We start from the raw sequence: 16,230 nt of genomic DNA, 5'->3' as shown, positions 1-16,230 counted from the left end.
GCTTTTTCCGTCTGTTTTGAAAGCTGTTGTACAGTTTTAGTTTCCAGAATCTCTTAGGGAATAGTGTTGAAACCATTTTAATTGAATGGGTAAAAAAAAATTCTTGAGAAAAGTACCTAGGATTTTGTTATAGTAAACTGGTTGCTGTTAAAGTTCCAGACCAGACTGTGATGTCTAATGTTCTGGCCAGAGACTGTAACAGTAAGCAGCGGAGACGAGCATTAAAAGCGATCCGTGTCTGAACATTAATTGAGGGAACATGTAGACAGAATACAAAAAGCCTCCTTCATGTTGCAGTTAGTGTCCTTCTGGAGGATTTGGTGTAGCTGAGAGAGCAACAGGAGGATCACTGGTCACTTCCAGGTTGGCATAATTCTGCCTGCTTTAATAACCTACTAGATTAACCTTGTTCATTAAACAGTTGTCCTTAAAGTGATAAAGCTAGGGTGGAATATGTGCTCAGGTGAAAAAGCTAAGAATCCTCATTTGAAGTCTCATTCATTAAACAGGGGATCACTGCTTAGTTCATTCTTTATATTAAGTTCATGCTCAATCTATATGCAGTAGTTTGGAGGTTTGAAATCTCTGAACAAATGCCACATAGTTTGCTGAAATGCTAGGGGGAGGGCACAGCTGCTTTTCACTCTTGTAAATTTACATTTTCTACTTTCTGAGTAGATTCACAAGCAACATAGTATCCTCATGTCCTTTAGAATTTGTTATTTTCCAAGGCAGGGGGAAAATGTTCTGCCTTTATCAATCACTCTTTAGGCTTTACCAGGAATACTATTTTAGTGAAAGTCACTAATTCTGTTTTTAACCAAGGCTCTAGAAATACAAAATAAAATTTTGGGACAAACAAGAAGCTGCAGAAACCTTTTTCTGGGGCTGTTAAAAAAAAATGGAATAAAACCTGCATAATAGGAAATGATTAAAAAAAAAAAAAGCTCAAATTGAGACATTTAATAAAAGTGAATCTTAAAACACTTACAAGAACTCTCTGGATTACTTTTGTTTCCCATATTACATAAGAGTGTAAAACCTACCAAAAGATTCATTTTGGTACCCAAAGTTCTGTTCCTTGAGCAGGTGCAGTATTTGTTTGGGGCACCTCTCATATTGGTTTGGGTTCACATATTCATTTACCGGTTCAAGTTTTATGTCTGCAATAGCACCGCTTCAGGCTATGATCTTGTCAGAAGTCAAGCTAAGCACTGTCAGGCCTTGGATGGGAGACAGTTGAGAATAACTCAAGTGTGTTAGGATGTAATGTAGGCGGCACTCTTTCCTCTGAAACTATTGAACCAATTTCCTGCTATGGGTCAGTGTGTTTCTGAAGATCTTCTTGAAGAAAGACTGGCCATCACTGCTTTTTGTCATCAAAATTCCCTTAACACTACTTATGAGTAGGGATGTTAGTTCTGTTATGTTACCCAAATTCTCACTTGGGTAACATTTAGCCAATCTAAATGTTCCCTTGCCTCCACTGGCCAAGCTGTTCTTCACATCCCCTACTAAAAATGGTTGTGTAGTGTTAAGGAAGTAACTAGCTGGCAGTCTTCTCCCTGGTGGCTGTATTCCAAAGATCCTTCTATATGCAGTCTGAAGTGCTTCAGTTTCCTTCAGAATGAAAGATATGCATGTTATATTACTTACAGAGAGATCTACCATGTTTTTTCATTAATCTATGTGTTAAAGCCAAGCAGACTGCACAGTGATGTGCAAGAGGGAGTAGAAACTACTCCACTGATAAGGAATTAGGTCCTCACTGTCCCACTCCCATGCTAAAGCAATCCCACTCTTCCTATGAGTTGTTTATGAGGGTGAGCAAAATAGGGCAAAACAAGAGCCTAATAGACCCAAATCTTTAAGATACAAATAAGTACACCACCTCCACCCAGCCACTTGTGTGTCTCAGGTTTTTCTACTTTGATATCCTTTAGGAGTGAGCTTCTCTACTGTCAAACTTAGGGAACTGTGGACTTCTGAGTCACAGATGAGCCCAGAATACACTGTATACCACAGAAACCTTCATTGCCTACAACATTTTAAGATCAGTTAGTTTTACCATATAGCCTGGGCTCCCATTGGGTTTAACAAAAACTAAGGTATCTGATGGGGAAGTAGGGTTAGGAAACCATCTCTGAAGTGACTGTACTTGGACAGAGTGACCCACTAGGTCTCTTTCATCCCATCTCCTGTGCAAGACAAGCAGAAGATGACAAAGACCTATTAGTGGATAGCTCTGGTTGCAGTGATTGAGATGGCACATGGAGAAGCGAGAAAGACACACTTTCTAAACCTCTGGTTACTTTCCTAAATGGATGGGGTTGTTCTACACTGCAAAGTTTTCCCTTGTTTGAACAATCAAGTTAACTAACGTGCGGCTGACCATAACACGGAAGCCCATGTAGACAAGGGCAAATCATGGTCAGCATTGTGCCAGTTAATCAGGTTCTTTACAATAGTGACCAATGAGTATAATTTTGCAGTGGAAACAAGCCCTAATTAAACCTTTTGGGGTTACCTAAGCAACAGGCTAAGAACTGTGAGTTAAGACAAAACAAAAAGGTCTCACTTCTCCTTTATTAATGGCCTTAGCATATTGCATGCCAACATGAAGTTGAACACAGGGAGACCCCTCCCCCCCGCATTCCTGTGCAGTCAGCTAGAGCTTTATGTAGGGCAATGATTGACTAACAAAAGGACAATCTAAAAATATGCATCTTATTATGGTGCATCTTACTAACCACACTAACTGCAGTAGCCCAGTTTGCAATGAACTGTTTGTAGTGCAAAATACAAATATTTGGTAAATGCTCAGTATTGAAATACCTGTTACACAAAATATTAGGCGTATAAAATGTAGCTAACACACTTTTCCAATGCTATTGTATATAACAGTCAGGCCACCTGTTCATTTATGCTCCCTAAGCAAAACCATAGGAATAGAGTCAAGATTGATAGCGGGCTCTCTCAGGTCTTATGAAACTCAGGATACTAACTCCTCCCCCCCCAAAAAAAACCATCCATAGTTTAAGGCACTAGATACAAATTCCACTAAAGGGGGCTGTGCAAAGGGTTTGGCAAAATAATCTCAATATGACCCTCACAAAATGGGGGAGGGGTTGTATCTTCTCACCATGAACCAATTCAGGTGGCTAGGGTCTTGATCAATTTCCCCGTTATGCAGCTGCCTGAAAACTCTGCTAATCCATGTTCTGTCAGAGCAGCCAGTGATTAAAATGAAAAGGGCACAGCAAGGATATGTAAAAAAACATTATACTGTGCACATGAGTCTGTGAGAAATGATGGTGTTTTACATGCTGCATCTGATTGGGAACTGTAGTTAATTAAAGCACGAAATTCTGTTGTGGAGTGAGTCTCAGCTTGCTGAATTCAACCTTTTTCTGCCCATATAGCTGGTATGATCTCACCATTTGATGTAGCAGGAATACAATTTACTGAATGACACACACTTGCATCAGATATTTCTGATCTCAAACCTCATCAAACTGGCTCACAGGCAGTGCTGGAGAGAATAACTTCAGCTGGGTTTCCATCTCCTTGAGAATTAAGGGGTGTGTGTAAGAAAAAATTTTGTGACAATGGTGTATATGCTGGTGAGTATTGCATAATGGAATTTGAGTTGGCCTTCCAGCAAATCAAAACACAGTGTTGTTCCATTTTAAATTGCTTCTTGCCAGCTGACTCTCCACCATTTTAGAAGTCCCTTAGACATGAGTAGTTCTGTAATAGCCATAATGTTGCTCCACTCTTTGGTTATTCCTCCTTTGTTTGCTGCTTCATGTAACCAAGAAGAATGAGGGGAAGCAGGAACAAAACTGCACAAACAGTGAAGCAAACCTCAGCTCCTGCCAGCCAATAAACTGCAAAAGAAATAAGATATTTAGTTTTTGGGGGGCTATCTTTATTGTACACATTAAAAAGGTTTTTTCAAAGTGACTTCCTGTGCAGCCTTGGTACAAATTTGAGTAGTTGCATGTTATAGGTCATAAGACAGGGATGGATCACTTCAACTGCCCTGTTCTGTACATACTGTCAGATGATTGGGTCAGACCAATGGTAGATCTAGCCCAGTGTGGCCGTTCTTATGTAACTACGTTACACTATCTAGACAAACAATGATTTTTCAAAAGGAAAGTTTTAAAATTAGGTAGATTCTTTTCACTTTCTACAGCCACAGACAATTGTTCTGCTGTTACCCAACCCACCCTCCCTTACTTTGTCTTGTTTAGATTTCACTGGAAGCCAATTAGTTAACTCAGTTCCAAACCATTTAATTCCACAGTCGGAGCTACCTCCACTCCTGCTGCACTTAGCAGGAACTTGAGGCTGGCAGACAGCCAGCAGCTGAGAGCCAGAAGGAACACATCAGCAAGAGCGTGAGGGGGTGCAGAAAGACATCAGTTATGAAAGAAGGCAATGGGGCCCATGTGAGAGAAGCAGGATCCATACATGCAAGCTGCTGCTGTCAGCTTCTTCCTAACGAGCATCTGCTCCTAAACTCGTTTCTTCCCTTCACTATACACAGTCTGTATTTGTACCTGCATCCGAATCCCATCCTCCACCACTTGTTCCTGCTATCCCCTTCTCTCCACAACAACTGACCCTCAATTGCCACCACTTCAAGCCTTTACAATACCTATGTTTTAAGCTGAGATCAAGTAAGTATTAAATCTTCTACCTTCATGGTATCAGATGGTATATATGGATCTAGCCAGAACTGACTGATTTCCTTCTCCCTACTCTCCCACGGCCCCCGTCCCTCCCAAGGAAAAAATCTGAACATGGCAGAAGGGGATGAAAACTGCATGATTAGTAGCAAAGCACAGCTATACTTGCCCCAGTCACATCTCCGCCCTTCCCTTTGGGCTTTGACAGATGAGACACACTGTTTCTCGGTGGAAGCAAATGGAAGTACGCAATTGATACACTTAAGAAATTTGGAGCCATACCATTCAAATAATTAGCTTGTCTGCTATTTGCTAAGTGCTCCTGTCAACTAAGGTGCCCCACACAGGATGTTCTTAGTCAAGCACCAGCCTAATTACTTATAGTAAGCAATATCTGTGGCCTCACTGCTTTTCCATATCTTATTCTTTTAGCCCTCAAGAGGTCATTGAGTCCAGGCCCCTGCACTCATGGAAGGACTCAGTATTAAATGTCACAAAGCCTAATGTTGAGGCTGGTAGAAAATCACAGGAACAACATGGCATTCCACGAAGCTGAGCTAGGCCCTGAGGCTCCCTGTACAATAACTGGGAAGAGACAGGCACTACAGACTATGATTCACAAGCACCAGCATGTCAGGTGGGGAGCTGCCTAAGCTAGCCAGTAGGAGATGCTGATTGGGGACATAGGTTACATAAAAACTTTTCTGTGCATTTAAACACTGGATGGGCGGAATCTGTCGGAGCCAGGCTTAGACTCAAGGCGCCTCTGCCTCCTACTCTGGACCTGTTAGACCTCCCTATACATTGACACTGCAGCTGGAAGCAAAAAACCCACAGCAGCGAGTCCAAACCACAGCTTAACTGACTCTGGCTCTTGCTTGCTCAGTGGGGCTAGGAGTAGCAGTGTTGACAGTCTTGCTTGGGCAGGACCCAGGGCTCTGCGACTAAGGTTACCGTATCTCTGGGTTTCTTTTTGGGAGCTTAAATATGGGAACCCCTACGACCCTCTCCCCTCATTGGGTTTCAGACACCAGGTTCCACCCCAAGTGGCTGCACTGCATAGCCCAACCCTTAGTCAGCTGAACTTAGGGTTGCCAGGCATCTGGTTTTTCAACCGGAATGCCTGGTCGAAAATGGATCCTGACAGCTCTGGTCAGCACAGCTGACCGAGCCATTAAAAGTCCGTTAAAAGACCATCTTGAGTAGCTTGATCCATGTGTGAGCGATTCCTGTTAAAGTCAATGGGAGACCCCCATGTGGGGGTAACTTGGCCCTTAACTTGCAACAGTTAGGGATGTTCAGACATGCAATTTACTACTCAGTCATCTCGACATTCCCATTGTCATGTCCCACCTGTTTCTCCCTATCGCCCCTTCCCTGGAACTTTCTAAATGTTGCCAGGCTGAAAGAGCCAGAGAATTACATGTTATATTGCTTAGGGTGGTGCAGGAGCATGCACTGCTTACCTGCTGCTGACAAGATTGGTCCCAGAGCTCTTGCTAGGGCCCCCAGGCTCCTCAGAATTCCCATTACTGTTCCCTTCTGGCTGGCTGAGCCTGTGCAAGGAAAAGTGTCACACCAATTAGTTAGTTCTTTGAATAAGACCTTTTTTCCCCCTGCACTTGAATCCTGGTTTTTGTGCATGTCAGATTTGCTGTTTTATACCACTCACAGCCCACTCACTCCCCATCCACTGAGCACTCTGCTTCCTTAGTAGTTTTTCCTCTCCACTGAGGAGGTGACAGTAGTTGCTGAACATGACTTCTTCGTTGGGAAAATATAATTAATCGCTCTTGCTGTGAGTGCTTGTTCCTCAGCTTTCACATACTGCAGCTCAGTGCCAAAACAGCATTTCATTGCACAGAGAACCTCACAGAAGCTAATACTGCTCTTCACTGTTCTCAACAGCTTCATGTTCTCCTTCTTAGAGAATGAATTTTTACATCTTTTTTGTTTTTAACAGATTTAGGTAGAGAAATTATCGGGATCAGTAAATATAAAAGACGAGGTTTTAAAAAGAAAGGTTAATGATACATGCACATGTCAATATGTAGATACACAGATAAGAGTATAAACTGCACCAAGTCAATATAATAAGAAACAGCATTTTCTGTCTTATTATTATCCCTAAGCAACCATTACTAATACTGGAGGCTGTAATGGAACGAAGGGGTCAGTCTTCAGTGCGTGATACGGCAGCTATGGTTTCTTTGTGTATTTTGTGCAAGAGTATTATGAAACAAACAACCAGTGCTTTGAACCCATGTTTTTCCTTGCTGATCAAACCAGCGTGAAAGAACTCGTTCCACTGCTGGCAGAGATGGTCAGTGCTTCTCTTTAGAGAGATCAGCAGCCTGCTCTCCTTAAGGAGGCTTTTGTGCAGCCTTAGTTCAAGAAACCAACAATCAATTGTCCTCTTCCTGATCTTCTATTTTGGGTTAGGATTAGAGAGAAGGTGGTGGTGAGTGAACTCTGCAGGAACCTAGATGCCTCAGATATCTTTAACCCTATCAATTTGGGTACAAGCCTGAGTACGCAGAAGATACAGCAATAGTGATGTTGGTAGGTGATTTCCTTGCAATGGATGAAGATGCCAGGAGTGTTAGATCTGACATCGCTGCTCACAAAGTGTTTGCGATTTGCCTACAGTAGAAGTGGGCAGACTTGCTCTCAGGTGACTTTGTTCCTTCCTTGCTCACTGTTTCCAGAGTTCCCAGTGTTGGGCATTTTCTCTTCCTGCTTGAGGGTGGTGTTCCATACTGTTCCATCTAGTATCCTCTTTATGCAATGAGTCCATGAGGCCTGCAGGGTGGTACGGGCAGAGGCACATTCAGCATGCCATTTGATAGCTAGGTTTGTATCTCTATCTCACCTGACCGAACCAGTGCTGTCAAACACCTGCACCAGGGTCTGAGAGGGAACAGGGCATGGATGAGAGCTAGCTAGCTGATGTTCAAGCCTGATAAGACCAAGGCAATGCTGGCAGGTTGAAGGAAGCAACCAGAAGATATGGCGTCCTCCTTACTTGATTGTCCCACCTGTTACAAGATACTGCATTTGAGGGTACCCGGATTGTTGGGTCCCCAGCTGCAGTTAAATTGTCACAGAGCATCAGTGTCTAGAAAGCCCCCCCCCACCACCACCACCACCACCAGGAGTTTGTAACCTTGCTACTGCTATTCATGCCTTTGTCACTTCGAGTAGATGAGAACAGCATGGCTTGTGGGGATGCATTAGCTAATGCCTTTACTTTTAATTGATAGTATTTAGCTTTTGTCAAATGCACTTAGAGCTGAGGACAGGCTTTTGGTACATTATAAATCTAACTCGTGTAACCCCATGTCAGTTCTGAAAGTCCAGGTTCCAGCACCAAATGCATATTTCTGCAGCAGCAAATGGCTGTTAAGTGGAACTGAATTTTGTATTTGCACCGTTTCAGTTAAAGATAGCTTTGTATAGACAAGTGCTACCCCTCAAACAAGTGAAGAGCCACTTACCATAGCCTGACACCACTGCTGACAAACAAGGAACAACAATGGCAGCAGCTGGAAAAGATGGAAGAGTTGGTTAGAATAGCACTAAACAGCAGAGAGCTCAAAGCAGCAAGGATAGCTAGAAATGCAGCCACACTGGTTACTACTGCACAGAAAAATGTGGAGCCCTAGAGCATTATACCAACAATGAATCATAAGTTTTCATTCAATTTAATAATAAAAACACCCCCACAAAGCCAACCTACACAAACAACTCTTGAAGCCGTAAAGGCTATGAGCACTCAGCAGCTGTTTTATATTACAGTCTTTCTTCCTGAGAGCCCTAGAGGGAAGGGGCATAAAGGTCACAGTTACATTCTATTCAGCTAACTAGCAGTTTTCCAGATATCTATCATCTTGTCAGGTGTAGTGGGAGAGGGAATCTTTCATACATCACATGCACAGTGAGATTGCCATGTGTGGAATCATGAAGAGTCCTCTGAGACATATAAGTGTATAGTACTTGTGTATAAAGTTGATAAAAGCAACCATATTGTTCTACAATGCAGTATGCAGATGCCAAGTCTAGTGAGAAAATATGCTAGCCCACAGAGCCCAAACTACACACAACAGCCAAGATCTAACAATGAGAACTGCCCTCTTACTGAAACAGACTGTTTTTCTCCCAACAAGGAAGAGCTGTAGCATACAAAATACTTCCCAGCAAGGAAAGGACAATCAGATGGCAGAAGCTAGGCATCCTCCAGTGAATCTGAATGATTTGTTAATTTTTCATATACACTTATCTCTAGACAAGCAAGCTGGCAAACAGACTCTTCCTAAAATAGGAAACCTTTTGTTTTTAATTCAGGGATTTAAAATTTTGTACCCATTATAAAATGTATCCCTTCCATTCAAAAGAGAATATCCTGTTGTTGTAATAATGTTAACTCTTTTGGGAACATCTTATGGTGCCTGTCGAAGAAAAGATTTAAGGTGCTTAAGTCCCACTGAAGTCAAGCACGTGCTTACGTGCTTTTCCAAATAGGGACAGACCTAAGCTCATGCTTAATTGCTTTCCTGAATGGAGGCCTGAATCTGCAAAAATTACTTCCTTTTAAACATATACATGTCCATGCACACACACTTCTGCACTTTTCTTCATAAATGACAGATTGTGTTGTCCCAACCTTCCCCACCTGTGGTTAGCAAGGCAGTCAACAGTATAATTTTCTGCTCTTCTAAGTCCTCCCTTGACTGTGTTGTAGCATAAATCAGAGTGTTTATATACAGCGCTTCTCATTCCTGCTCCGACAGACAGTTATGCAGCTCTCCTCAGCCCAGCCTCCAAGGTGTAATAAATAATGCAGCTGTTGCAGTTCTGAACAGCAAAACTGCCTGCCTTTTACTAAGCTGGGGTATTTTTATTTAATGTACAAGTTGTCTCTAGGTCTGGGAGAGAAAAAGAATCTGAAATGCTCCCCAGTCAGCTGAGACAAGATGAGTGCTGGTGACATTTACAGACGGCACCATGACAACTTCTAGGGGTACAATTAGCATCAGAATAACCCAGAGCTGCGATTCCTTCCAGGTTTTATAAGCAAGAAAGTCAACTTTTATTACCTATTCCATGAAGCCTGAAGTACATCTTTATTAAACAGGGTGAGGAAATCTATGAAGTTGATTTGCCATACTTAGACTTCAGTATCTATTGGGAACTATCTGAATAGCTCACCAAAAGAATAGAGCAACAGTCCAGCGCTCAGCACCATCGCGTTACCAGCCCATCCAATTAACATGAAAGCAGGAATCAGCAGCATTATAGCCTAAAAAAAAATGCAAAATGAGTGTGTCTCTATTATATCTACAGCCATATTCATCAAAAGCCTAATCCTAGGTTTCTTGGCACTGCGCTGCTGCTGAGAGGGGCAATATTTAAGTTAAGGAGACAGTTCCCACGTTACCACGTTTCCCTTTCTAGGTTGGTCTGTTGTTTTTACTCATGGGAGATTTATTTCCTTTTCGGTGTTGGGGAAGTGGAGATTGTGTCACTGAGGATGCAGAGGTAGAGAATGCCCAGGCAAGATTGGCAGAACTGGGAAAGAAGCGTGTGTAGAATAGAGCAATAGGAGCATTTGTCCCCCTTCTCCTGGTAGTGCTGATGGATGCTAGGAGATGCTGCATCCACCCCTCATCAACTGGAGGGTTAGTCACCATGGTGCAGGGGAAGAAGATCCTTAGAGTTCAAAGAACACCATCCACCCCAAGGTAAAAAGAAACAGGACATGATTCTCCTCTTCCTGTTGTGCAGTAGATCTTTGTTCCCATATTGTCCTCTCTCCCTTCCTATTTGAAAGCACATTATCAGAGCCGGGCTCCACCATGTGATTCACAAAGGAGGACTTTAATTTTTCCCCAACTCTCACATTTTTACAATTCAAGGATAGCTGAATTGCTGCTTTCACTCTACTAAAGAGGAACCACACCCACAATACTGACCCAGATTCACGTCTGAGCTACTAGAGTTAACCATGACGGAAGGAAACACTCCCACCAGAGCCAGCAAAGTAGTATATTGAGTAAACATGGTACATGCAGGGCCAGTCAGTACTCTGTGTAGTGAAGGCAGGAGTGTTTACTGTACCTGAGTGGTCCACGCTAACTAAATAGAGTGCACTGACTGCACACTATACATGCACCTGTGGTTGAGGATGAAGGGACATAAAGATTAATGGGGTGTGTGACAGCAGATGTACTGCAATGAGCTGAAGTCACTCACAGTAGGTGAGACAGGGAAGGAATGGGAGGAGAAGGTGGTCAGTATAAAGGATAGAGCAGTGCAAATACAGAGCACTACCATGCAAAGACTTCTAAAACTCCTTGCACTGCTGTCTTTGGTACAGCAGAGGAACCATTCACATTCTCTTGCCAGGAAACATGATGGAGTTGGTTTCACCAGCAGAAATAGCATTTAAGAAAAGCTGAGTTAAACTTAACTAGTGTGAAGTGGAGCTTGTTAATCCTTCTGCTCTGTCATGATTCTATACTATGCTGGACTGGAAATTACATACAATAAATTGTCGGGCTCAACAGGTAGTGATCAATGGCTCCATGTCTAGTTGGCAGCCGGTGTCAAGTGGAGTGCCCCAGGGGTCGGTCCTGGGGCCGGTTTTGTTCAATATCTTCATAAATGATCTGGAGGATGGTGTGGATTGCACTCTCAGCAAATTTGCGGATGATACTAAACTGGGAGGAGTGGTAGATACGCTGGAGGGCAGGGATAGGATACAGAGGGACCTAGACAAATTGGAGGATTGGGCCAAAAGAAATCTGATGAGGTTCAATAAGGATAAGTGCAGGGTCCTGCACTTAGGACGGAAGAACCCAATGCACAGCTACAGACTAGGGACCGAATGGCTAGGCAGCAGTTCTGCGGAAAAGGACCTAGGGGTGACAGTGGACGAGAAGCTGGATATGAGTCAGCAGTGTGCCCTTGTTGCCAAGAAGGCCAATGGCATTTTGGGATGTATAAGTAGGGGCATAGCGAGCAGATCGAGGGACGTAATCGTCCCCCTCTATTCGACATTGGTGAGGCCTCATCTGGAGTACTGTGTCCAGTTTTGGGCCCCACACTACAAGAAGGATGTGGATAAATTGGAAAGAGTCCAGCGAAGGGCAACAAAAATGATTAGGGGTCTGGAACACATGACTTATGAGGAGAGGCTGAGGGAACTGGGATTTTTTAGTCTGCGGAAGAGAAGAATGAGGGGGGATTTGATAGCTGCTTTCAACTACCTGAGAGGTGGTTCCAGAGAGGATAGTTCTGGACTATTCTCAGTGGTGGAAGAGGACAGGACAAGGAGTAATGGTCTCAAATTGCAGTGGGGGAGGTTTAGGTTGGATATTAGGAAAAGCTTTTTCACTAGGAGGGTGGTGAAACACTGGAATGCGTTGCCTAGGGAGGTGGTGGAATCTCCTTCCTTAGAAGTTTTTAAGGTCAGGCTTGACAAAGCCCTGGCTGGGATGATTTAATTGGGGATGGGTCCTGCTTTTGAGCAGGGGGTTGGACTAGATGACCTCCTGAGGTCCCTTCCAACCCTGATATTCTATGATTCTATGACAGTGGCTTAATAGTCCAAGTATACAATATGTCACTGAGCAACCATGCAAAGAAATAATGCAAAACAGAAGAGACTATCACCAGGGAAAAGCAAGGATTCTAGAAACACTGAAAAGCTGTTTGGTCTAGTTTTGCACATTACAATGTACGAGGCAGCAATTTTCCTGGTCCAAATCTTCACAAGCATTAGGCAACATTCTCCCATCACACGCATGGAATTGCAGCTATTATCATCCCCATTCTATAGACGGGTAAAGAAAGGTAAAGAGATGTATGGGACGCTATCAACTTTAAAAAAATAACACGCCTTTGTCTGAACACTGAAGAGCACTATAATTGGAGGAGATTAGAGAAAAAGATTCTCTATTTTTCCCACATTGTTTAACTTATGCATTTGACAGCACTTGCTGTACAGTAAGTTTCACTGTTTCCCCATTTGCGCTTATTTTCATAGAAAGGAAAGCGCCTTTGGAAAAAAACTTATATGATTATAAAACCCACCAATATTGGCAAGGGGACACAGGAGCAGGTGTAGTATCTGAAACTAATTAATTGTATTTTTATTGCACTAGGTGCTGTACAAACATACTTACTCTTTTTAATACTGACTAGATTTCAAAATTGATAGCATCCCTTAAAATGATTTACCCAGTGCCAGAAAGGCAGTCAGAGATGGGATTACAGGAGTTCTTGCCTCTTAGTCCTGTGTTCGCACCACTAAACCATACCAGAAATCACTGGAAAATATACTCCTCACATCACGTAGACTTCAGCCTGTGTGTGAACTGGGCTAACTCTCAGAAGTGTCAGCAGCTATGAAGAACTTAGATTACAGAAATTTTAAATAATATATTAGAGGGAAAGAAGCTACAGTATTGTGGGAGATGGTTCATATGTTTTAATGTTTTGTCTGCTTGAAAAATGTCACTACGGTGTTAATAGATAAAATATGCCCATTCAATTAGAAGCATGAGGAAATGGCCTAGAGAAGTCACTTAGATGTTCTGATAAAATCAAAACAAAGCTTACTCCATCCCTCTGATTTTAATCTCCAGTACAGTTACATCCATAAAATGCCCTCTGGTTGCTTTATTAATTAAAAAGTAGCATGTCAGAGTCAAGAGGAAATGGAATAAATACAAATAATATATGTTTGAAAGAGAAATATACCCTTTTTACGGCTTTGATTTCACATCCTGGTCTGATTCGGCGAGTGTAGCCTCCCTGGATCACAGCCATTGTCATCCCAATAAAGAAAAACATCTTGCCCTGCTGCATACTAGAAGGGATTGGAGAGAGGGGAAAGCACAAATTAGACATGGCTAACACTCACACACAAGGTCTTCTCCTTGGATCTAGATTACTATTTCCTAAATTAAAGAGATGGATATTTTAGGTGCCCACATGGCAATAAAGGGGTCTTAACAGTCAGACAGAATTAGGCACCACCACCACCAGTCAAAATAAAAAAAATAAAGGTAGATTGGGTTGCTCAGAAATATAGAGCTCTTCACTTTAGCCTGCTGCTATCTAAGGCATTCCTAGGGCAGCCCAAGGGTAGGCATTCAAGGACATTACTGACCAAAATAGCTTACTGTCTGATGGCTTTCTGGTGACCTATGTGAAATGAGTTGTTGGTTTCCAGTGTACAAGGTGTTCCACATCCTAGAAACCAACACCCCCATCAGCAGTCTCAGCAGAGAGGGGAAGGAAACTGAACAATTAACCCTGGCAGTGGCCCCTTGAGATGAGGGTAAAGGTACATTGATGGGGAATGTACTGCAGTTGCCCATGCTATTCCTCCTCTGTAGAAAATACAGCATCTTTAATAAACCACTTACAAATTTTAAATTAAAAAGATATAAATTTGGGCAAAACATAATTCCTGGACTGGTCTTCTCTCATCACTATTGGCTACCAAAGTATTTGAATTGTATCAACTCTTACCTACATAACTAGCTTGTCCTCCTGGCCAGTTCATTCAAGGACGTCATAACACAGTCATAATCATGGTCATAAGAGGGACATACCCAAACAGCAGATAGTTATTATATTACTGAATGAATTGCGCAGAAGAAGCAGGATTATCACAAAGGAAAAGGCTTCCAGTGATGTACAAAGATCTTTAGAGACTAACAAATTTATTTGAGCATAAGCTTTCATGAGCTACAGCGTCCGATGAAGTGAGCTGTAGCTCACAAAAGCTTATGCTCAAATAAATTTGTTAGTCTCTAAGGTGCCACAAGTACTCCTTTTCTTTTTGCGGATACAGACTAACATGGCTGCTACTCTGAAACATGTCACAAAGATCTTTGTAAATCATATTATGATGAGGGAAAGACAGAAATAGAAAGAATATCCAGAAACAAAACCAACCAGAGATAAGGACTACTCACAGAAGTAAATGCTGCTAGATCTGGTCCCAAGTTGGGACTCTCTCTACAAGCCAGCAATTAAACTGCTTTCAAGAAGAGAATAACAATATGAAAGAGTATGACAGGGTTTGATTAGAGGAATTCAGCAAACCAGAAGTTGCATTACATAAGGGTTTGCACACTGTATATAATACAGAACTCTGCTGAGCAAATATAATCACATAGCTAAACCCTATATCCATTCTGCTTTATTTAAGCCTTAAGATACATGCTGACACAGAAAAGCTCTTTGGGTAGCTTTACATGAATCAATACAGCCAGGCCAGTTAAGCACAAATTCACAGTACATTTTCCATTTGTTTTGATTCCATCAGAGTATTTGCTTTCCTGATAGATGTGTCTGTAGTCAACTATTTTTCCTGGCTTATAAAGAGAAAACTTGGAGCATTAGAAATCAATTTGTAACAGAATGCAGTTTTGTAGCACGTTAACATTTGTCATTAAAAGGCACCCTTGAAAATTAGGAGAAGCCTTGAGAGGGTCTCTTGGGAAAACAATGAGCAAAGAAACACTAGAGAGTACACAGTACATCTCTTCTAAGCACACTTTACCTGCTGAACTGGAATCGCTGATGGGTGAGAAAACTCAATGTGTATTCAAGACCAGAAAACAGGAAGAGATAGAGGAAATAAACTAGGCCCAGGACCTTGAGATTCTGAAGGTCTAAATAAAAAAAAAAAAGAGAGAGAAGGAGACACTACACCATAAGTACCATTTTAAAAAAAGATAACAAAAGCAACATTTAGTACCACTTAAATAAAAAGGGTCCAGAACTTATTTCCGATGCTTCTGTATACTTCTGTGACTAGAGCATAAAGGTAAGTCTACACTACTGTGCTACATTGGTGCAGACTGCACTGTTGTAGCATGTCTGGTGAAGACGCACTATGCTAATAGGAGGGCGCTCTCCCGTCAGCATAATTACTCCACTTCTGCATGAGGCGGAAGCTATGTCGGCAGGAGAGCATCTCCCTCTGACATTGCACTGTGTGGACACCGCTTTAAGTCAATGTAACTTACATTGCTCGGGGGGTGTTGTTTTCACACCCCTGAGCAACGTATACATTACATCAATTTAAGTGGTAGTGTAGACCAGCCCTTAGGAATTAAAGTGAAAAATAAAAGCAATAACTTCCAAGGAAGTGAACACTCAGTCATATCATTAAGGTTCTCTTCCTACTGGAAGGAAGCCAATGGGTAAAGACTTTCCCTCCACTACCCCCCAACATTTAGCCCTCAATGTTTTCTTTCATTTAATACCTCTGTTTTATAGGACGAATATGGATGCAAATGTTGTTGGTCTATCTCTTAGGCATTAGTAGAAGTGGTCAATTATAGAATGTAGGTGGTTTGTAACTGGCCTTGAAAATGGAGTCCTATGTTTTACAGAAGTAGATGGAGATGGTTTTATATGGTTTTATGCTACACAGTTCAGAATAAGATGTTTCATGTGTCTAACACTATTCCTTTCCACCATTACAGTAGCTGGAAGGACAGATTAACTC

General features: G+C 42.1%; 1 protein-coding gene across 2 annotated transcripts in view; it reads right to left on the bottom strand.

Annotated features, from left to right (window-relative positions):
• Window positions 1-2,489: 2,489 nt before the first annotated feature.
• SLC75A1 (solute carrier family 75 member 1) overlaps window positions 2,490-16,230 on the bottom strand; it is a 33,219-nt gene continuing 19,478 nt past the window's right edge. For both annotated transcript variants that reach the window (XM_077814669.1, XM_077814670.1), the window contains 6 exons: window positions 15,277-15,388; window positions 13,461-13,569; window positions 9,906-9,996; window positions 8,195-8,242; window positions 6,164-6,253; window positions 2,490-3,890 (listed from right to left, as the gene is read on the bottom strand). In XM_077814669.1, the coding sequence (XP_077670795.1) occupies window positions 3,784-3,890; window positions 6,164-6,253; window positions 8,195-8,242; window positions 9,906-9,996; window positions 13,461-13,569; window positions 15,277-15,388 (557 nt within the window). In that variant the 3' untranslated portion in view covers window positions 2,490-3,783. The remainder of the gene's footprint in view (window positions 3,891-6,163; window positions 6,254-8,194; window positions 8,243-9,905; window positions 9,997-13,460; window positions 13,570-15,276; window positions 15,389-16,230) is intronic.

Source organism: Eretmochelys imbricata, chromosome 4 (genome assembly GCF_965152235.1).
Source record: "Eretmochelys imbricata isolate rEreImb1 chromosome 4, rEreImb1.hap1, whole genome shotgun sequence".
Classification (NCBI taxonomy): Eukaryota; Metazoa; Chordata; order Testudines; family Cheloniidae; genus Eretmochelys; species Eretmochelys imbricata.
Note: the sequence above shows the minus strand (reverse complement) of the source record. Positions and strands in the feature narration are given on the sequence as shown.